Below are 24,186 nucleotides of genomic sequence, written 5' to 3'. Positions count from 1 at the left end.
GCGAACAGGGGGGAGAGGATCATTAAAAAGCCAGGAACGGAGACAGCGAGCGCGTGTGGCTCCGGCGCCTGTGCGCGATCCTCCCTCTCACTCACCGCCAACACTCGCACCAATGCGCGCACTCAGCCATCTCCACCAGACACCACCACATCGCATCACCGCCTTCGCATTCTGACATCCCCCTTTATTTATCGTTTAGCACCATCGAGACAAACTCTTCAATTTCAACCCTATTCTGAATGACGGGCGGACGGTTTGACTTTGACGATGGCGGCACTTTCTGCGGTGGATGGGAGGATGGAAAAGCCCACGGACACGGCATCTGCACCGGCCCGAAGGGCCAGGGCGAATACTCCGGGTCCTGGTCCAACGGGTTCGAGGTAGTCGGGGTGTACACCTGGCCCAGTGGGAATACATACAAGGGCTACTGGGCTCACGGAAAGCGACACGGTCTCGGCGTGGAGTCCAAGGGGAGGTGGCTGTATCGCGGAGAGTGGAGTCACGGATTTAAGGGTCGGTATGGGGTTCGCCAGAGTCTCAATACACCTGCCAGGTATGAAGGCACATGGAGTAACGGACTGCAAGACGGATACGGGGTCGAGACGTATGGGGATGGGGGTGAGTTCAGCTAAACATCACTTGACCTATTTAATCCTCTGTAAATACTTGTATTTGTGACACTGTGGCCTAAATAATGTTAATGTGATATCAGTGCAGGATGGAAGATGGTGAATGAAATGAGGTCTCGGTTCAGTGAAAGGATTTCAGCTTTTTTTTTTTTTTTTAAGATTTGTATTTGCTCTTCTAAATGTTTTCTTCTTCTTCTTCTTCTTCTTCTTCTTCTTCTTCTTCTTCTTCTTCTTCCTTCTTTCTTTCTTTCTTTTCTTTCTACTGTCTGCCTATAACATTTTTCCCTAAATAATGGTCCCTGAAGTGTAATGTATTAAGTAGTTTACTCATGCTGAGCTGATTTGATGTATGGCATATAACTGGACTGGTCAGCAGTAGTTGCTCACAGAGGTCATGGCTAATAATAGTTACATCTGCAACATGTCAAATCAAAGCTCTTGTCAACTAGCAGATCAACAGACCAGCTCTTGTCTCTCTTTTTTATATTTATTGTGGCTCTGTTAAGCATTGAAGTTAAGAAGAAAATTGGCATATATTTAAAATAAAATAATAATTGCAACCCTAATTTTATCATTATTAATATAATTATTATAATTTTCAGGCAGTGTAAAACTGGGAAGACTGTTCCACCTGTTACTTATCAGTTTACTTATCTATACATGACTTCTGTAAGATTAACCTGTTACTTAAAATAATGCAATATTTTACAAACAGTGAAATGTAATTACAGTCAAAACAGACCAGCTTACTTCAAGAAATTGGTTCATTAAAATGTAATTAAACCTTTTGTCCATTTGTACTGAAATGACCTTTGAACAAAGTATTTCTAGAACAGTATTGGAATTGCACTTACATTATATAGAATATTGAGGAGTCTTTAAAAAAATTAATAAATAAATAAATAGACCAGGGTAATTTGACATTTAGACAAGACTTTGGCAAGGACAATGAAGTTCTATTGAACTATGGTGGCATCAGAGTGTTAGGCCTGGTGTAGAATTTAGAGAGCAGGGTCGTACATTACCACTTACTCATAACTCACTTTCATGTTCTGCAAAACACACACACACAAAAAAATACCTGAAAACATGGTTAGTGCTCAACTCAGCTGCTGAGGCAGAGGCTCTTTGATACTCCATTTATCATAAGTCCATTCGACGACTTTACCTATTGTTAGAATATTAGCTTCTCAGCATTATTAATGTGGAGGCAATGACGTGCAGAATCATGAAGAATGAGTGGATAAATAGGTAAATAAATAAGAGTTATGGTTGGATGGAGCCACAAACTTCACAATGTCTCAGGTTACCTCCAAGTTTTAAAATAGTGCTGGCTCTGCTGTTGAAGCTGTTAGGTCTGACAGACTGGTATATGAGATGTAGGACGGAGAGCTGTTCACTTCGTCACATCTTCATCATAGCGTGGATAGGATTACACATAGAAGTTTAACTACCCCGGTCCACAACAATAAAGTGTATTAAACTGTAATAGGGTAAATCTCACCAAAACATGTTCAGGTCGTGTTTCATCCTAAAATAAAATAAATAAAATAAAATATATTTTGCCAAAAGAAAAAGAGCCCTATTTTAGGAACTATTTTAGATGTTCCGCATTGTGACATTACATTTCCCCCTAAAAATCTAATTAGCATAATGTGGCCTTATGAGTTTTTTCATTTACATTATTTTCAGTTGTGATTCTCATTAGATTCTCATTAGATTCTCATTAGTGTGATACAGTAATTTTGTTACACGTTTTTTTTTTTTCATTTAAATCAGCATAAATCTATGTCAGTACAACAAATACAACCATGATGAATAAATACTTTTATACTAGTTAAATTAAAATAGCATGTCATAATTTTGTTTTGCATTTCAGTAATTAGAATTAGATTTTATACATTATGGTTATAAGAATAGTGTGTGTGTTGTGGGGGCTTACTTGTCATGATAATGATGTCACATAGCAAAAAACAAAAAAATTATGTTACTAAATGTTTTCATCAATTTTAAACAAAATAGAATTTCTGTGGTAATTATGACCTGGACATGTTTCCAATTTTGAGAGATTTAGACTATTTATTGTTCTTTTATTTGTGTAGGCCTATTTTAGCACTTTGCATATTAGCTGACGGATAAAAAAAAAATAAAAAAAATATAGACATGGCACTGGGAGAAAAAGCCTTGGATCAAGATAATAAAGGTAATGTGAGCACATATGTTTTGTGAGATTATAATTATTTTTAATGGTTTTAAATGGTTCACATTTCAACATGATTCCACAGGAAATTGACAAGTAGCTTTCGAAAGACAAATTATTGACAATTGCCGTCCCCATTATGTGATCACTCTGGATTATGTTATCCACTGGTAAACTGTCTGAGTGCTTGAAGTCATTCAGTCTTTTTAACAAAGTCCCTTGTGCAGTTTAAAAGACCTTAAAATAGGAAATGGAATTACATCAGCGTCATCCATTGAATAATTTTGCAGTTTTCAATATTCATGTATGCAAGAATTATTTTACTATTTAAAAAAATTTTGATAAGTTAGCACTGTGATGCTGCTCTCTCTGATTTAGAAATCAGCCTATAACCTCAATAAACAAAAACATTGCTTAAAAAACAAAGCACCCAGACATGTTAGTTCCTCTGGTGTTTGCTTTTGTTTGTAATCCCTGCATTATGTGTTATGCAATATCTAACTAAAGTCTCCTTAATCCCTCTGCCAGGTACGTACCAGGGCCAGTGGATGGGCGGCATGCGGCATGGTTATGGCGTACGTCAGAGCGTGCCTTACGGCATGGCCACTGTCATCCGCTCCCCGCTCCGCACCTCACTGGCCTCCCTGCGCAGTGAGCAGAGTAACGGCTCCGTTCTGCATGACCACATGTCAGACAGCCCTGCTGGCACCCGTGGCGGTTTCGTCCTGAACTTCCACAGTGACAGCGAGGTGGGCCCCGGCAAAAAAAAGGGCCTCTTCCGACGGGGCTCGCTGTTCGGCAGCCTCAAACAGCTGAGGAAGTCCGACTCCCGCTCATCCATATCCAGCAAACGCAGTTCAGCGCGAAGCGACGCCACCATGAGCCGCATCAGCTCCAGTGACGCAAACTCCACTATTAGTTTTGGTGATGGAGAGGTGGCTGACGAGTACATGCCAGCAGAGGACAACGTCGATGCCACCACCACAGAGACATACATGGGCGAATGGAAGAATGATAAGCGGAATGGTTTTGGTGTCAGCGAGCGAACAAATGGAATGAAATACGAAGGGGAGTGGTTGAACAACAAACGCCATGGCTACGGGTGCACAATGTTCCCTGATGGGACAAAAGAAGAGGGGAAGTACAAAAATAACATTTTGGTGCGTGGCATCAAGAAGCAACTCATTCCCCTAAAGAACACCAAGACGAGGCAGAAAGTGGACCGTGCCGTGGAAGGAGCCATACGAGCGTCTGCCATTGCCCGAACGAAAGTTGAAATTGCCACCTCAAGGTTAATGCTTCCTCCAGATCAATCCTACAACACACGATCAATTGCATCTTACAGTGGTCCCAAAAAGAAATCTGGACACATAAGTCACTCTTTAAAATGTCTGAAAGTCATAGCATTAGATAACAATATATCTAAGTATAATATATATATATATATAAGTGGCATCTGTAAACAAAAGATTTTAGAGCTTTTCTCAGAACATACCTCACTTTTCTGAGCCATTTTTGCAATTACTTTTTAGAAAATTGAGTCAAGGTAATATATAGTGAATGTATGAAGTCAGTTTCCCTCAAGTTCACACAGGTGACCTAGTAGAGTAACCACATGGGTAGTTCATCAGATTAACAATGGACATGTTCCACTAACATTTGACAACCAGTCAATAATACATCCTAATACTTTTTGTCTTATATTGAATGATATATCTACTTTTTTTATCACTTAGTTTGCTTGTATCATCTTTCTTTCAAACAAATGCCACTTTTTTTATATTTTGTTATATAATGCAAAGACATTCATACATTAAGTGTGGCTTAAGGGTCCAAATATTTTTGGGTGGGCATTGTATATTTACGGGTGTAATCATAACAACATTTTGGCTTTTTGTGGCATATCTCATTCTCTTACTTTCTATCTCTCTTTCTTTATGTTGAAAATTCACTCAACTTTCATTGACATAAGATTCTTCATCTAACCTGTTGCTCACAGTAATTACATCCCTCCAATCAACATTGCCCAATGCCCATGCATGCTGTTCACTCAGAGCTGTAAACCTGCTCATTTGCCCTCATGTGAATGAGCAACACAGATGGGATGCGATCAGTGTAACAGGCGAGCAGGCAGGCAGCTATTGTGCAGAAGAGCCCTGTGTGAATAGTCTGATTGCATGAGTGCCATCACATGCCCTCCGGCCATAGCTCTCATCCTGATCACATAATCAATGCAGGGCCAACAGGATGTGCTGAATTACGTCACAGAGGAATCAAGTGAGCCAATATCACTGTTTATAATCATTCAAACATTTCTAGAAGAATGTTTCACAGAAATTTCATCCCCAATTACTTTTATGCATTACTGTTTACAAAGAGGTTAGGGCCTACACTGTCCTAAGAGAAGTTCAGCACAGGTTAGGGTAGTAGGGGTTGGTCATAAAGTGCAGAGGAGCTACTTACGTAACTACGTGATGTGGTGGTATGTGTAAATCAAATGCAGAATGTGTTTTCAAAGGTAAAGCTGCTTCATACCACTGGGATTGAATTACAGTCAGTTGTTTAGGTCTCTATGGCTCATTTCATATTTAACACAAAGTCGTAAATCAACTAATGGAGGAAATGTCCAATATTAGTTTCTGAATGCAACTATAGGCATTTTCTCACTCCACAAAAACCACAAAATATTATTTCTTTTGTATTTATTCTACACAGATGGCTGAATGCATACATTGATGTTTGTAAGCTCAAGCAGGTAGAGAAGATCAGAGTGTGTTAAAGTGACTCAATAATGTTGTCATCTGAGCTGAGTGGTACCTCTGGTTCATGTAAGGACATGAAAGCGTACTAGCTGTTGTAATCACTTGTATAAAGTACTTGTGTTGAACCCTGACTCTGAACTGGCAGAGATTTCTCACCTTGTTTAATTTGAATGTGCTTTCACTCTGAGACACATTTTATTGCATTTAAGTTTAGTTCAATTTTCTTTCTTTCTTTCTTTATATTTCTTAGACTAAGACTTTCTAAGACTTTTTATTTCTAAGAATTCTCTCTAAAAATTAGAGTAATAAATCCGTAGAGTGTTTCCCCTTATTCCCCAGTATTTTTTCCCCAAATTACCATTATTCACAATTGTGATTCTCATTAGATTCTCAGAACTGTAGTTCAGGAGATTTAATGTACTGCAGTAAAAAATGACCATGTTTTTATTTAAATCAGCTAAGGCAAAACAAAAAATAGTTTGATGTACTGTATGTATACTTTGTATTGCATTATGGAAATTAGAATGGGGTGTGCGTGCTTTATTGTCATGAAAATGTCACAATGCACACAATTTTTAATCGTAATGGTCATCACTCCAAAAAGTGGTTACCTGCTATTGTTACCTTAAGGAGCTATTTCTAGCTGATCTCACCCTTAAAATTAGACTAGTTTTGTTGGTGTAACCTAATGTACTGTATTCAGATTGATTCAGTGATGTTACATATTATTTTTTACTGGAGAAAAACTGATAATTTAAATGCTACCACATGAAGCACATTTTTAGGTCAACATATTATTTATTTATTTATTTATTTTTCAGTGTAGGCTTCATTAAGCAAAATAGAATTTCTTATTTCTTTTGATTTTGATTTTGGTGTAAAAGATTTTGTGAGAACTGGGATAAGGATGACATCATTAAGCTAACGATTTAATGTAACGTCCTTAATTTGGTTGGCATGTGCTGGTTTGTGTTCTTAACTCTTTGTACTTTAGAAGCCTGGAACGGTTAGCTTTACTATTCCTTTAATGAATGAGTTATTTACTTCGCTCTGTCAGCAGCACAAGAACCATGTCCTTGTCCTGTTGTTGAACAGAGCTCATACATTAACTTGTGCCTCATTCTGATAGAATATTAATTTTAATGAAAGTTTCTATAATAAGGGTTTCACAGTCCATGTAGCTAATGAAATAGTAATATGTCCCAGAGCTGCAGGATGAATAAAATATCTCTCAGTGCCTTTGAAGATTGTTATGTAGAGAAGAGATAATCACTGTGAGGGCCCAGGGAATGTGTGGAGAGCCTGAGAGGGCTTTGGCTTGTCTTGAAGGAGTCTGGAAAAAAAGAGAAGGAGAGAGAGGGTTCTCAGCTGTGTGCTCTTTCACACATGTGTGCAGTGTGACTAAATAAGGCAAGGCAGGAGTTGGCTTCTTAGCCACTGACAAGAATATAGTCTTGCAGCCGTCACTGATACAGTAGGCAGTCTGCGTCCATTATCATCTGTTAGAGCTCTCAGGATTAGTATGTGTGTGTGTGTGTGTGTTTATCCTGTGCTTTAGCACGAACAAAAATTAGGGCTACAATCCAGCCTTACAAAAAAATTGCCATGGTAACCATCCACAGTTTCCACCAGAATACCATAGTTAAAGGGATAGTTTAACCAAAAATGAAAATTCTCTCATCATTTACTCACCCTCATGCCATCCCAGATGTGTATGACTTTCTTTCTTCTGCAGAACACAAATTATGATTTTTAGAAGAATATTTCAACTCTCTAGGTCCATACAATGCAAGTGAATGGGTGTTGAAATTTTGACACTCCAAAAAGCACATAAAGGTATCATATAAGTAATCCATACAACTCTAGTGTTTTAATCCATATTTTTAGAAGTGATATGATAGGTGTGGGTGAGAAACAGATCAATATTTAAGTCCTTTTTTACTATAAAGTCTCCTCCCTGCCCAGTAGGAGGCGATATGCATGAAGAATTTGAATCACCAAAAACACAAGATGAAGAATGTGAAAGTGATCTGTTTCTCATCATATCGCTTCTGAAGACATTGATTTAACCACTGGAGTCTTATGGATTACTGTTATGCTGACTTTTTGTGATTTTTGGAGCTTCACAATTTTGGCACCCATCCGCTTGCACAGAATGGACCAAAAGAGCTGAGAAATTAATCTTAAAATCTTAATTTGAGTTCAGCAGATGAAAGAAAGTCATACACATCTGTGATGGCATAAGGGTAAGTAAATGGTGAGAATTTTCATTTTTGGATGAACTATCCTTTTAATACATTTATTGTTAATAAAAAACATAATAAATTATTATATGGGATCTCCATGCAGTGTAAGAATATTTTTTTACCTTCTTTTTTAATGACAGTGTTGGCTAATACCCAGCTACCACAGTTTTACAGTGAAAAATACAGTAACTGTAGTAATTATAGTATTTTGACAAAGAAAAAAAACTGCTCATAATAATAAATCTATCAGTCATTTCATATTACAATATGGTAACACTTTTCAATAAGGTCATGTATGCTAAAATTAGTTAATGCAATAGCTAATATGAATAAACATTTATTAATCTTGATTGATATTAATTTTTACAAATACATCTTTACATAAAAAGTTACAGTCAGTCTGTTGTTATCGCAAAATAAGCCCCGACAGAGTGATCAAGTCCTCAACGCGAAGCAGACTAAACAAATAAATAAATACATGGCAATAAAATATTGATTTTCATTTAAATTATTTAATTATGTGAGAAGTAATAAATCGCTGAATAGCTTAAATCCACCTCCGACTTGCATCAGAGCTCTGTTTGTGTTTATTTTGTAAATACTGACCGTCTGACTCCTCATTATCCAGTCTATTACAAGACTACTTGCCAAATAAATAAATAAATAATTGGACATGAAACATTGATTTGAGCTGAAATTGTTTTATTACCTTACTTGTAGAGATCGCACAGTGATCCAAGAAGCAAGAAAGATTACTCGCAATACCCGGATGAGCGGTCTGATATGTGAATGTGCAGTTGTTAGTAATGCAGTATCATGGGAGCAAGAGAGATATATGGCCCTACATGCTGATTTAGGGCCATGCAGTATGATAGTGAGTGTGATATTGCTTTTATACAACAGTTCAAAGAACAAGTAAATAAAAAAATGAGGAAAAACTAAGGACTGTCACAAAAAAGAGAGAGGGAGAGAGAGAGAGAGAGAGAGAGAGCAACTGAGCTTGTGAAATGACTTGCTTCTGTAGCGACACCCAAGCAGCAGTGTAGTGTTTGTCAGCTTGCTTAAGATAATGGGAATAATGGGTAAAAATAGCCTTCTGCGCCAGGGTCCTCCCTGAGTATTTCGCGGTAGCCGGGGCTCAAGAGTCATTCACTATAGAAACCATTCTCTCCTCCGCCATGTTGAATACTTATATCTCCTTCCAACACGGAATCTCAGCTCAAAGGTAAGTGCCTTGAATATGTTTTTGATTACTCCGTCTGTTGTGTCACTCAGCTGTGATAAGCCTTAATGCTGAAGCTGTTAGTTTAACTGTATTTCCCAGCTGTAGTAGTGTAGTAGTAATCCGAGAAATCATGGAGTGAGACAATGTCGATGACTTCAAAGAGACCGTTCGCTGACTGACGTGCACTGACTCAATGCCCGTCAAACTTAACTTGCTCATAACACATAAAAATGGTCTTTTGTCGCCACCTGCTGGCTAAAACCTATAGTGTCACAAGGATAAATGAAAAAACACACATAGCTCTTTTACACATCTGCCCTGCTCTTACACTTTAGTTTAGAATGCCATAAACACAAGCGGAGTGAAACAAACAATGAAGCATCAGTGTGCTGATGGTGTGAGACATCGGTACTGATGGAACGTCTCTCGTCCAATCAGATTCGAGGAGATTTCAGATGTTGTATAATCAGATATAACAGACCGCTAGATGGCGCCATTGGCCAATCAGTTATTACTGCCGTGTAATAACTTTAGTTATGCATTGTAACTAACATGAGCAAACAATGAACAATATGTTGTTAAATTTACATTAATCAAAATCAATAAATGCTGTACAAAATTATTGTTCATTGTTAATTACCTAATGACACACATAAACTAATGGAATTGTATTGTAAAGTGGTACTTAAAATAGTATTTTTTTTTTATTTATTTTTTTTAGGTTATTTAGGTAATTTCAAACAAAAGGTTTCATGTCCTGTTGTCAGAATCTCTAGATCAGTTCAAAGATATAATAATGAATGGGATTACCTGCACAGATTAACAATCTTCCTTAATCTTCGGTTTGTCCTCCATAAAAGTTTGTGTAGAACAATGTTTTCTTCCATGGTAATCTGCTCTATATTTTATCTCCCTAATGATCTGGGATCATTTTCACCCCAAATTAAAATTATGCCATTATTGGCTCACACACAATACCTTTATAAATTTCAGTCACACTTTATTGTACAGTGTTCATGTTACTGTGGATTTACAGGTAATTACTGAGTAATACTAATGAACTACATATAATTATTCTGTAAATATTTAATGAAGCTGCTTGTACTTACATTTACATTTATTCATTTGGCAGACGCTTTTTTCCAAAGTGACTTACAAAAAGAGGAAGAGTACAACATAAGCAATTCATCTTAAGGAGACAGCAGTACGAAAAGAGCTGCATTACAAACTTTCAATTGTATCAGAAAAATACTATCCAAGATTAGAGTGCAACAAGAATAATATTTGTTTACATGAACTAATAATGAACAATACTTTTACAGCATTTATTAATCTTGGTTAATGTTAGTCTCAACAGATACTAATAAGTTTTTAAAATCAAGCTATGTTTGTTAACATTATGTAATGCATTATGAACTAACATGAACTAACATTGGTATATTTATTAACTAGTATTGCGATTAATAAGTGTAAAAGTGTTGTTCATTGTTTGTTCATGATGCCTAATGCATTAACTAATGTTAACGAATGGAACCTTATTGTAAAGTAACAATTATTCATGAAGTTTTAGAGAGCAGCTCAAATAATGACCATTCTAACTGAATAAGCCCATAAAGACTTAAAACTAATGGATTCTAAATTGAGCTGTCCATTTAAACAGTTAATTTAGTGTGATTAATTATATGGCCAAAAAAATAACATTAATGAAATTAATCATGCCCCCTAACTGTGAGTAAATTACGTACGCAATTCAAGCTTGATGTTACATAGTGTTATTATTTTGTTATTACTATAATAAATAATAAAAATAGCATGTTATTTGTGTAACATGGGCACTGTAAAATAAAGTGTTACCCTTGCTCTCTTAAGTGGAACACAAAAAGTGATGTTAGACAGAATGTTAGTCTCTGTCACCATTCACCTTCATTTTATGAAAAAAAAAAAGATGCAATGAAATGAATTTGTACAATTCCTATCCATTTAATCATAATTGGATAAATAGTATCCATTTTAATGATCAATTTACCAGCATTTCTCGCACGTAAGTGAAAAATCATACTATATCAGTTAGGGAGCATATGCTCATCCACTGGACATGTCAGTGTGAACAGAATAATTTGCATTGGCTGAGTGGACAGATGAGGATCAGAATCATGACACGTGTTGAATCCCTGTGGGCTCAGGCAGACAGGATGTGCTCCACTTGACATCTTTATCTGAGTTCTTGTGTATGATAGATGGAGAGTTGGCGAATGTGGAGAGAGACTGCCAAAATTAAAACCCTCAGAATTTCTGCAAGTGCTCCATCTGTGGCCAAGGAGATGTTCTTTGGCTCAAACTCCCAAGAATATCACATTAGGTCCAGCGATTAACACTTAGAGAAGGTGCTGCCTATTACTTGGTTTACGAATAGCATGTACTGTAGATGCTCTCTTAATATTATGTTAACTGTACATATATTTTCTTTGGAGGAGCCATGCTTGTCATTGATTTTAAATATTTATTGTTTGGATTAATGTGTTTTCTTCTGTAAGCAATAGATATATTTTAATGCAAGTTGAATTCAGAGTCATTTATTTAAGGAATAGTTCACCCAAGAATGAAAAGTCTGTCATTATTTACTCACCCTCATGTCATTCTAAACCTGTATTCTGTTATTTTTTTTCTACAGAACAAATATAAACAATTTTTAAAGAATCTTCACATAAAGTAGATCTTTTCAAATAAACATAAAAGTAGTCCATACAACTTAAGCACTATAGTATACTATAATATTCCAAGTTTTCTAAAGTGATTCAATAACTTTTTGTGAGGAAAATGACCAAATTTAAATCATTATTGACTGATAATTTTCAGCCCTCAAATCAAATACGGCGCCTATATTGTGCAGAATTGACATCATGACATTTGGTTAAGAGACACTGCAGTTACGTGTGATGTCATTGATGTCCAATTTGTGCCATAAATAAATAATGACAGAAATTCATTTTTGGGGTGTACTATTCCTTTAACAGGGTTCAATTATCAGCACTGTTCAAGCTAAAGCTTGCTCCTGAGATCCAGTTGCAACATGTTTCATTTAGGCCGGTGTCTTCTGAAGCTCTGTGTCCCAATGAGGGAGATGTATCTCTTCAAGGAGCTGAGCTGAGCCAGGCTGGACTGAGTGTCAGGGGCCATAATAAAGCATTAATCCAGCTCTCTCAGAGCATTAGAGCTGCTTTTGCTCTTGATGAGCACCAGAAGTATATTTGTTTCAGTGCTACATCACCATGACATGTCTCCCAAAATCAACCTTACAGTATGTCTTTCTCCTATTTAAGGTTTAATTTAGGCTATGACTATTTTCAGCAGATGATCAGTCCCATAATGTGTACTGTATCTCTTGCTCTCTTGGATCTGTGAAATGCAATTATACTGTACTTGGTATACAGTGAAGTTAGTTTTGCTACAGCTTTGTTTAAGCCCTCTGTTTTTTTGTTTTTTTTTTGTTTCATTTTTTTAAGAAAAAGGGAAGGCTGGCTAGTTTAATTAATTTACTCACTCAGAGCTTTAGATTCAGTGTAATTTATTTGTACAGACCTTCTTAGAATGTGATGACAACAAAGCTCCTTGCCAAAGTGAAAACTGTGATCCCTTAAAAGCAAGCTTAGCATAACAGTTGTAATGTGGATAGACTTCGAAAGATACTTTTTCTGGAATGTTTCATGCCAGGTGAAGTCCTTAAAAGCCTGCTAACACTTTATGATGTATAACAAGATTCTTCCTACATCATTCATTCATAGTAACACTAGATGACCTGGTAAAATATTGCAAACATATGAAAGAAACTCTAATGGTTAATCATTTACAAGGAATGAGGGTGGAGACAGCACTGACATTCATATTTTACTCTGCATATGCCACTGCCTCAATGAAGAACAGTCCAGTTGGACTGATATGAATAGCCCCAAAAGTGCTCACACTGGATGAAATGTTTAAACAAACTAAAATTAGAAGGCTGGTTTGGAGGGCCTGTCAGTGCCCCTGTTACACCATATGTGTATAAAAATATAAACTGGCCTTATATACTGGATACATACATCTGTATACATAACTCTCTCTTTTCTGACTTACTTATGCTGACATCTTCTTGAAGCTGAAGTGTGTAATTTCTGTGTCACTATCATTAACAGATGGAATGGCAAAAATAATTATTGTTTTTAAACAGGTTTCCTGAACAATCTCCCTATCTGCTATTGGTCTGGCAAACAGATAATCCTTCCCCAAACTCATGCACTGGTTAAGCCAGTGTTGCCATGGCAAGCTGGTCGGGATACTCTAACAAACAGAGCAATTTATTGAGAGCCCAACAGAGTTTACACTTTTTATGGAAACTACCTACAAATGGCCTGCTTACTGTATAGTTGTTTCTGCATATTAAAGGAATAGTTCACCCAAAAAGTAAAATTCTGTCATCAATTACATCATTGGCCCTTATGCCATCCCAGATGTGTATGATTTTCTTTCTTCTGCAGAACATAAATAAAGTTTTTTAGAAGAATATTTCACCCTGTTATAGAATGCAAGTGAATTGCGACCAAAACGTGAAAGCCCATCAAGCACATAAAGGCAGCATAAAAGTAATCCATACAACTCCAGTGGTTAAATCCATGTCTTCAGAATAAAAGTAATCCATACAACTCCGGTGGTTTAATCCATGTCTTCAGAAGCAATATGATAGGTGTGGGTGAGAAACAGATCAATATTTAAGTCCTTTTTTTATGATAAATCTTCATCTTTGACCAACCCCAACCAGTAGGTGGCAATATGCACAAAGAATACAAATTACCAAAAAACAAAAGAAGAAGAATGTGGAAGTGAACGTAAAAATGGAGATTTATAATAAAATAAAACAAAAAACTCACGCACACCTATCATATCGCTTCTGAAGACATGGATTAAACAACTGGAGTTGTATGGATTACTTTCATTCTGAAGACATGGATTAAACCACTGGAGACGTGTTGATTACTTTTATGCTGCCTTTATGTGCTTTTTGGGCTTTAAAGTTTTGGTCACCACCCACTTGCATTGTATGGCTCTACATAGCTGAGATATTCTTCTAAAAGAATATGTGTTCAGCAGAAGAAAGAAAGTCATACACATCTGGGATGGCCTGAGTTGGAGTTAATGATAAGAACATTTTTGGGTGAAAAATTCCTTTAATAGGCATTTTAAGATGGGCATTTTAAAATAAAATAAAAATCACACACTTCGGCTTTACCAAATATAATATAATGGCTTATTTAGACATTATTGGGCTGATTTTGATCCATTTACAAAAATATTTCTGAGTTATCATTCAAGTTTTATGGAATAGATATGGAATATGGAATAGTTTCTATGGAATAGATGTGTGCATATGGATGAAAGGACAATCTTGTGTGAATGAAACCATCTTTGTTTGTGAGTGTCAGAGTGGAAATACAGCCATTACAGTGGTGGTGCCTGCTTGTGCCAGGGGCAGAATAAAATCTTCTTGCCTTCCAAGCTGTCTGACTCAAGCTCTGTCTCTTTGCTTTACCTACTGTAGAACCGCACACGCCAGGGCCAAGGCAGAGGCAGCTGACCAGGCTGCCCTTTCTGCCAGCCAGGACTCTGATATCGCCAGAGCAGTGGCCAGGGATCTGTCCCCCAGCTTCCATCAACCAGGTATTCCGTCATCCACACGCATATTCATTATCTCTTACACATACACACACACGTTTGTCTGCCCTCTCGCTCCTCCCTAATTACTTTCTCTTTGTGTCATCGTCTTTGTGTCTGGGTCAAGTGTCTCTTTTTTGCGTCTCTGTCAAGCAATGGAAAATAGAGCAGATGTGATCGCAAATGAGTGGTGAAGGGGTGGAATATCGTTTGCATAAATTATCTGCTGCCTCTCTCAGTCCAGTTCCAACTCTTTTAATGCCTGCAGATTATTTTAGAAAAACATGAAGGTCATGTTTTCGCACTGACAGGAAGTGGCAGGCTGCTTATTTAAAGCCGATGTACAATATTATGTAACATTTAATTTTTTCTCTGACCCAATTGCCCATTTTTGATAATAAAAATAATTTTGTTTTAAGTTTTTGAGTTTTGAGTTTTGGAAATGTTCCATTATGAATGAAGACTATATCCACAGTTCATAGTGTGCAATAATATCACATTAATCTCAGTTTAGTGAAGCCAGGGTTTCTTCCACCTCTCTGCTCATATAAAGCCTTGCTAAACCTTTGGCATTTGTCCATACATTACCAAATGGTTTCAGGATAATTCCCAAACACTCCCAAGTGGAATCCTCAAATCCCCTCCCTCAACCCCCCACCCCAGTCGCAGGTCTGCATGGCTGGCAATTGACGTCTTTCTTATGAAGTTTAATATATACCACACATTCTGGATTACAGCTTCTTAATCAGAGCCCTTTGCTTCCTGACTGTTACTTCGAGGATTCGAAGTAGCAAGTTTCAAACAGACAAACTGGCCTATAAAATTTAACTTGAAATAAAAAATAAAAAAACTCTGTTGCAGTAAAACATCATTGTCAATTTCAATAGCAGCAGCTTAGCATCAGTTATCAGATAATCGTACAATAACCTGTTCTGACAGCTCAGCCACTGTGGGATTATACCTGCAGTTTAGGACATAAAAGATTCACTATAAAGGATGCAATTTTATTCCAGTGAATAATAGCGCTGAATCACCAGCACTCAGGCAGCTTTGTGTGAACTACAGCATTCAGAGTCAGTGTAAAGCATGTTCCCTCTATCTTTTATCTTCTGAAATATAATAACTTTTCTTAACAGGCCTACTGGCTTGAGTAGCACATTTAAAGTTGTTGTTTAGGATAGCACTGTTCACATTTTTTAGGTAAGAGTTGTCCAGAACTTTTCAGTTTTCACTCCACTTTATTGAGAATTACCTTAAAGATGTCATTTACTACATCAGTTATTCCCAACCCGGGGTACGCAATCAGGTTCCAGGCGGGTTAACCATTGGATTTTGCTATGTTGATCCTATACCAAATGTATGGCTTAAGATAAAAATAATTAGAACTAGGTATGGGTAGAAATCGCGATCTGAATTTGAACCATGTGTATATTGATTTTTAAAATCCGAAGATTGATCTTTTTTAAGCACTGAAATCCTTTCACTACAACGTGTTGAGAGTAAAAGTTTAGTGTGGCTCGATCTGTGTAATGTGTGTCCAAAGACAAAATCCACGTAATCCATTTGTCATATGTCTCTCTTTTAATACCCTTTCTGTTCTTTAAAGTCATTTGTTGATCAAAAACAAAAAGCAATTGAAGCAATTTTTGTTAGCATAGTAAAAATAGACAAAACTAACTGGTCATTGTGTCTCAAATGTAAATTACTTGATATTACCTTTTTATTTATAAATCTTTTGTATAAAAAACAATATCATACTCGCAATTGTGCTGTTGTACTGAATATCAGCATATATTCAGCTACAACTGAATATTAGCTACTGCAAATAACTGCTTAGCTCTGCTTCTCCCAGAGTCAATCCCTAAATATTAAAATATCCCTTTCTGCCTACAAATAACTTTCATGTCTGAGCCTTATTTAGATGTATCAAGGTCTTTTTGTGACACAAGAATTATTTTATGTCAGGACATTTGTTTGTAAGAATCTAATTTAGTCTGCGAGTGCTGTGACAAATTGAGATGTTGTGCTCCTGAGACCAGGGTTTGCAGCTAAGTAAATATATAAATAAATAAATCTTTATCAGTATTTTTGTCTTATTGTTCAGTAAAAATATGTAAACATCCTTAAAACTAGATACATTTACCTGAGAAGCAAAATTCCGCAAGATATTAGCACTTATTTTCAAAAAATATATATTGAATTAATTTTTATATTTTTTTATTTATTTTTTACCTCATTCGCAAATTTTTTATTCGTGTCAAGCATAAATGTAACTAAATTTAGTGAAATTTATGCTTAAAACAAGAAAGAAATGAATAGAAACTTAATGTAAAATGTTAGCCTTAATCCCTTACACAATTTTGCTTCTCAAGTAAATTTATCGTAATTTATTGTGTTTTAAGGATGCTTTGATATTTTATATTAAAACAAGACAAAAATAATGATTAAGAAAAGTTTTAAAGATAAATGCGGCAAAAAGCACAACATAAATAAATAAAAGGAATATGCATTGAGTCTGATTGTATGAAGTATGATTAAAATATAATACTAATTCTGACATTCCCGATACACATTTTAAAGGCCCAGACTATATCAAGCAACGGTTTTCCAGTGAACCCATTGAGATCAAAGAAATCCCAGAGGAAAAGAAAGAGAAATCGCCATCAGGAAGTCCGCACTTTTATCGCAAAGGCACCACCCCAAACCAGTCCCCTTCCCAAAGCCCGGGTCCCACTCCACCCCCCTCACCACCTCTCAGCAAGAAAAAGCCCTTCTTTAACAGAAGTGCCCAAAAAGCCATCAAAGAAGACAAGCCTCCTGCTGCCGAAAGCCTGGCAGTGGGTGTCACCAAAGCTACTTCCAGAATATCAGTCAAACAGGAAGTAGTACCCGTACTCAAACCCAACAAGCTGCCAACGCCGGTCGCCAATGCCTCCAGCCCAGGGAACGGTGAGCTGCACTCCCAGTATCATGGATACTTTGTGAAGGCAGATGTAATGATCCCACCTGATGATCCGGAGGAGGAAGAACATCACCATATAACTCCAACTGCTCTTGCCAGGATCCCCCCACCTGCAAAGCAGTACCGCCCACCGACACCCAAACCAATAATGGCCAAAGAGAGTAAACCCGAGCCAAAATTGAAGAAACAGGAATCATTGAAGCCAAAGAGCCTAGCAGAAACTAAGAAAGCCAGCATGGAAATCACTACTGACATTGTTGAGGAGGAATCAGTAAGTGGCTGCAACATGGCTGACATATATTCACATATATGTAAATAAAATGTGTTAAGCATATTAGCAGTCTGGTACCGGAAGTAAAAATCCCATTCATTTTTTCCATAGGGGAATTGATTATTAACAATAACATATAAACCTTTAAAGATAAAACCTACTAGCAAACCTACTTTTCCTGCTAGCATGCACTAAGTCTAGGTGCAAGTGGGTTTGGCAAAATTGCACACAAAAAGCGCTAATGGGCTAGGTCAAGTGCAATTTAATTCTGAAGTTCTTCTCCTGTAATTGCACCATCTGTGTCCTATTATATAGTCCATGCCCTGTCAAGCACCAGCAATATAAACAAAGATAGCACATTTATAAGAAGTTGTTAGTGTAAATGGGCTTTAAGCAATTTAATAGAAGAACAGTAATATGGACTTGCGTGCTTTTCTACATTAACTGTGTCCTTGTTGAATGTCAGGCATATTTCTATGACAGGGACAGCTTCTTTTATGCACATAGAAAATGTTATTCTCATCAGGATTTGCATGTAGGCTCTGTTAAATTATAGAGAATGTAAGTATTATTGATATGTTTTATCTGACATACAATCATGGCTAGTGTTAACAGTGATTGTATTGGCACGCACTTCACTTCTACCGGTCGATTATAATTAATTTATTTAAAAATACAAAAGAATATAACTACAAATATTTCTGAATTCAAATTATACTTCAAACGAAACTAAAATATAATCAAAATAATGAAGTGGTCAAAAAAATCATACTAAATTCGAACATTTTAACCCTGTCCAACTTATTCCACCAGCTCCTTTTGCAGTGACTTAAAAATCACTTGACGACAACAGGTGGAAAAATACCAATATGAATTAGATCATAACTACAATTATATATAAACATAATATTAATAATTGAAAAATAAACCATTACTAATAGATAGTTTAACACAAATACATTTTTGTTTCATAAAACGGCTACAGCTGTGATTATCAGGGACAAAATTTTATGTTTCACTATATTTTCAGAGTTTGGACATGAACTTTATTACCACTTTCTGGTGAAATCTCAAAACTGCAAATGTAGGAACTGAATTTAGACTTGAAAACAGATGTGGTTCTGAAATGTCTTAGTGCAATGACCTATTTTTTTTTTTATCTAATTAGCAAATTGTGCTTTGCGCCACTTCATTATCATACAATACACCCACAAATTGTTGTGCATACACCCAAAGATAGTGTAAACACTCCCACTCACACGCACTTGTGCTTTGCACTGGCACAAATATTGTGCTTAGAATCAGCGCTCTCACTAAAATCGGATAAGCCGTAGCGCACAATCGTTGTCCATAGTGCTGCGTTTTCCACACTTACGAAAATTGATTCTATGCTTATAATCAACAACTTTAAATCAATAGTTTTATATTTTTCCTTTCATTTTTAATTCAATTACGTAATTCATAATTATGTGATTGTTGTTCTTAATTAAGGACGTTAAGTACACAGTATTATTATTTATTTTCTTTTGTCTGATTTTCAAATATTTTTTGGTTAAAATCAAAATATGTAGTGTGGTGATTCACCTCGTTGCTGGTTGGTTTGGTTCATGGCTTAGAACTCTTTTATGAAGTACTTTATGAAATCCCTATGGGAACAAATTAATGGGAAAAATACTTCCGGACCCAGGAAGGCTGAAAAAGTTCTGTTGGGCTTTATAAGTGGGACAGTACACCCAAAAATCATTTACTCACACTTATGTTGTCCCAAACCCTTATGACTTTCTTTATTTCCATGGAACACAAAGTTATGGAGTTATGTAGAATAACAGCCTCAGTCACTATTCACTTTCATTGTTTGGAATAAGATGTTATTAATTGAATGGTGACTGAGCTACCTTACAATGCCTTTTCTGTTCCAAGGAAGAAAGTCTAATGGGTTTTGAAAAACATGAGGGTGGGTAAATGATGACTTTTCATTTTTGGGTGAACTATCCCTTTAAGTACACTAATACAGAATAAATATAACATGAGTGTTCTTTCCCCAGATGTTAAAATCTAAACCTTTGTCACTTTTGTTTGTTTTTTTAGGGTCCCAACTCAATATTGGTCATATTAGTGATGCTGATAAATATTGGACTTGCAATTATTTTTGTCCATTTTCTCACTTGACCAGAACATTAAACTCAGGTAAGCCTCACATACACAAATGGAGGAAATTACAGGTTGAGTGCTTTCACACCAGAGCCATAGGCCCTGATGTCCATCTTTGCCCCAACTAATGTAGTCTACCTTACCTACACTTGCCATGTAATTTCAGCTGTGCCTGAATGTTATTCAACATAATAACTTACCCTCTAACTGTTTCGACCCTTCAGTGAGCTCATGAAAACTAGCGGCATAGGCCCCTAATTCTCTGCTGTTGCATCAATGGCCTTTAAAACAAAATGGCGCCAGTCAGACTCAGACACAGGCAAAGGACTGGAGGACTGGAAATAGAGCAAATCATGGGAGAAAGACGAAACCTGGACCATTCGGCTTGAGCCAGCCCAGTTCCTCTGGCGATGATTTGTGACTCGCTTGGGCTCTGAAAGCTGATGCAAGCAGTCGTTGGGAATGAAAAAGAATCTGCTGATCCAAGCCGTACCAAGTCAAGTGCATGTCCACTCCGCTGCTATGGGGAGGGGTGGAATGGGGGGACTTAACTGGATATGTGCGGAGATGCAATTTTAGTTGACGGAAACGAACAGCTGCCTTACTATTTTACCAAATGACGTTTTAAAGGGGAGATGTGCAGCAGGTTGCCAGTGTGTTTGGGCAGCAGGAGTGTGTACCAGTGTCCGCTTTCCGTTTGGTTGAAAACACCATGCACATTTTGAAAGGGTCACTTGCCAGTCTTATTCCATTACCCATCTCTACAGCCTTGTCTAACATCTGCTGCTCCTGTTTTAGGAGATTGGTCCATGACATGCCTGTGCATGGTACTGGTTAAAGACTTTGTCTTGAAGGTTTTATTTCTTTGTTTTGTTTCTGTTGTTGTGTTCTTTTCTGTACTTTTACTGTAGCTAAGGATGACAAAAATATCTATAGTGTTTTGTACTCTCATTCACCTAAATCTAACCTAAAATAACAGCATGTTACAGCCAATTATTTTGTCAAAACAATGTCCTGTAGACAAATATTCAAATATTATTCACTTTATGCACAAAGACAAATTATTTCAAAGATTGGCTCTTTAGTAAACAATTAGAGTGCAGTGCATGGTTTGTTTTAAAAAGTTATTTATTCGGAATAATATTGTAGAATTGATGTTTGACATTGTAAAATCACTGTAGGGTATAATGCATGGCTTTGATTTTTTGAGAAGTGAGTAAAATTGTCACATTGGGTTTTGCACCTTTAATCTTCATGGCCTGAGACTGTGCTCAATAACCCCACACACCCTCGCACTACCCCTTAACTTGACACGTGCAGAGCAGTACGCCAATTACTTGCCTCAATATTATGCCTGATAAATTGTGTTGAATACATTCAGGTCGACCAACTGGTTCTAAACGCGAATGTAGAGATGGATGCCTTTAAGAATTTTATTCGTTTTATAGTTTACCTCAGAAAAACTGTAATTTTTTAAATGCTGTCTTAACTTGTCTTAACTGATGTTATTCTCGATTATTTTGGTCTGGTGGTGCATGAGGATGTGAATTTAAATTATTGTGCACATGGTGCTCTCGCACCAGTATTGAAATGAAAAATTTATACTTATAAAAAGAACTATATTATATACAAAGTCAGGATATATTTAGTCAACAGTTGGACACGAAATGGCCTTGACTAAAATGAGTTCGCAGCACCGCATGTTTTGCTGTTTGATTTGAATATCCTGTGTGCATGGTGTATTTTGCGGCTCTGGTCGCCAATTACGGCTCGTTTATGAGAGGATGTTGGGCTGTATGTGTCGTGTGAGGCATGAATTTCAGCAGTAACAGGGTGACTGTTTTTACAGAGGTTTTGTCAGACTGCGAGAGTATGTGAGAGGGGAGGAGGAGGGAAGAGAAGAGCATCAGAATGGATGAACACTTGTCATTTGACAAGCAAGATTAATCTTCAAATGCAGAACAGACTCTATTTTTAAAGAAAGAATATTTCAATGAAGAATTTCTTCTGTTTTGTGGCAGGGAGAAACACCTTTGATTTACACACATTGACAGTGTACATGACTAGTCTTTTTTTCTTTATTGTCTGTTTTCTATTTCTGTTTTTATTCCATCCCAACTTTATACATATTAGTTGTAAGTGTAATTACAGTATAAGATCCCAAAATTGGTATTACTTTCAACCTATAAAGATGTTTTTGTTGGATTTACTGTTTTTTTGTGCATCTATGCCAAGCACAGTACATTGTTTTTTTTTATTTTTATTTTTATTTATTTTATTTTTTTTAAAGTCAGCTTCATGTATTTAAGATGTTTTAATGGAAGAGTATTTGAATTCAATACTGCATTTGATAGTAAAATGGCTTTAAATCTGTCAGTATCTCCACATTTTCAAACTGATTTGAATGTATTGTTTTCATTTTGAAAGTTGATGAAAGTTTTGATATTAACTGTCCCACAATGAAATGTGTATATATATATATATATATATATATATATATATATATATATATATATATATATATATATATATATATGTATTTTTTGGCAATTATTGACAACTATTATAATTAAAAAAGGTGACTTTGCAAAGTCTTGAAGCATTTACTGAGATTCTTGTGTCCTGTTACATTCACTCACATTAGTTCAACACCCGGTCTAATTCACTTAATCACACTTGTTAATAAAGAATAACAAATTAGACAGAAAAGAGCTTGGGCAGGGGACTCCCAATACTTTCGTGCAGTCTCCCTAGACTTCCAGTTATGTTTTATTTTAGCGTAGTCCTTCCCCCTTGAGTGTGAAAATTGTTCCTTGTCTGAAGGATTGCTGTGGTGATCCTAAGACCAAAATAGTGTGAAGCAGCTGCTGTTGGCTAGGAGAGGGTCGTATCTGAGCACTATGAGATCTGTGCCAGCCTATGCCATCGCTCTCCTCCTCTGAGCTCACAGGAGGGAAAGGGAGTGGAAGGTCACCCCCCAGCTGCTTTTTTGTTCTCTTTTTGCATGTGAACATGGAGCCTGTAGTGCACTAATGTTACTATAGAAAGTACCTGTTACAAGTCGGGGCATTAAGACCTTGCTCCTCAGTTTTAAAGAAGAGCAATAGTGGTATAGCAAGACTGGAGACATGGAGACTGGGCCAACACACAAAGTTCGGTTTCTCATTAGTAACAGCCAATAGCTTTAAATCTCACGTGACAGTTTACCTCATCAATATTCATACTGACGCATGAACGGAAGAGGAACATACAGTACAAAGGTATGTCATGCAGTCTATATCACAGGTATAGTAATGGAATTTCCTGATGTCCAGTACATTATTCATGTTCACTTTCGGCAGAAAAGGTATTTTCATACAAATGGTCGATACAAACTTGTAGTTTGGGAAATATTTTTTGGGAATTGCAAAGGTCAAACAGCATCGGTTACAGAGAATTCATGGTATGTGAATGGGAGTCAGTAAGAAACCTTAACCATCTAAAACTACATATACTGGCTCAAGTTAAACACATTTCTACATATGTCAACATTCATTGTTTTTCCCAAAATAAATAAATAAATAATAATGATGATTAAAAATGTATTCACAGTGAAATCCTGGTTGAGGACATTTGATAGTTAATTCTCTAGTTTAAATAACAGCTGGTCTTACTCTATGTGCAAAACTGTTCTGCACACTTTTTGGCACCTCATCTTCCCTATTGAAACATAAAGTGAGCTAAGTGGAGTTTTTGATAAGGGGTGGGGTATATATAGTGGCTCCTTAATTAAACCTTGTATGCTTATCCTCCTGGCCCCCCTCCCTGCCATTCGATCTAGATGGATAGGCCCCCAGGGTCAAAGCTGTGAGGTCAGCCTGTCCTGAGACACCTGCTCTCTCTTGTCAGGCCTGGAACACGGCTCCCATTGCGAATATGCCATCTCACACCCAACCTTCTTGACAAGAGCTCTACCAAGCCCTGACTTTCCAGCATACATCTTGTATACAAATATCACACTGGCAAATACAGCTTATGCCTATGCGCTGCTCATGGCACCCACCAGCAATTTCATT

The 24,186-nt window shown here is 36.8% G+C and overlaps 1 protein-coding gene across 2 annotated transcripts; it reads left to right on the top strand.

Annotated features, from left to right (window-relative positions):
• LOC127440497 (junctophilin-1-like) lies at positions 1-22,596 on the top strand. 2 transcript variants are annotated; one of them, XM_051697115.1, is made up of 6 exons: positions 1-618; positions 3,358-4,120; positions 14,635-14,753; positions 17,328-17,980; positions 20,069-20,167; positions 21,981-22,596. In XM_051697115.1, exons 1-5 carry the CDS (start codon positions 240-242, stop codon positions 20,147-20,149), a joined length of 1,995 nt encoding a protein of 664 aa, XP_051553075.1. In that variant the 5' UTR covers positions 1-239; the 3' UTR covers positions 20,150-20,167; positions 21,981-22,596. The 2 variants fall into 2 exon arrangements, with proteins under 2 accessions (XP_051553075.1, XP_051553074.1); XM_051697114.1 differs by having other exon boundaries at positions 20,356-22,596.
• Positions 22,597-24,186: the final 1,590 nt, after the last annotated feature.

Source organism: Myxocyprinus asiaticus, chromosome 5 (genome assembly GCF_019703515.2).
Source record: "Myxocyprinus asiaticus isolate MX2 ecotype Aquarium Trade chromosome 5, UBuf_Myxa_2, whole genome shotgun sequence".
Classification (NCBI taxonomy): domain Eukaryota; kingdom Metazoa; phylum Chordata; class Actinopteri; order Cypriniformes; family Catostomidae; genus Myxocyprinus; species Myxocyprinus asiaticus.
The sequence above is the reverse complement of the archived record's forward strand: the minus strand, read 5'-3'. Positions and strand labels throughout refer to the sequence as shown.

Excerpts from the sequence above, each read along its gene's own strand:
- LOC127440497 (XM_051697115.1), top strand. The coding sequence starts at position 240 with ATGACGGGCGGACGGTTTGACTTTGACGATGGCGGCACTTTCTGCGGT. Across the intron at positions 619-3,357 it reads CGAGACGTATGGGGATGGGG|GTACGTACCAGGGCCAGTGG; the intron begins GTGAGTTCAGCT and ends TCCCTCTGCCAG. Across the intron at positions 14,754-17,327 it reads CCCCAGCTTCCATCAACCAG|GCCCAGACTATATCAAGCAA; the intron begins GTATTCCGTCAT and ends CACATTTTAAAG.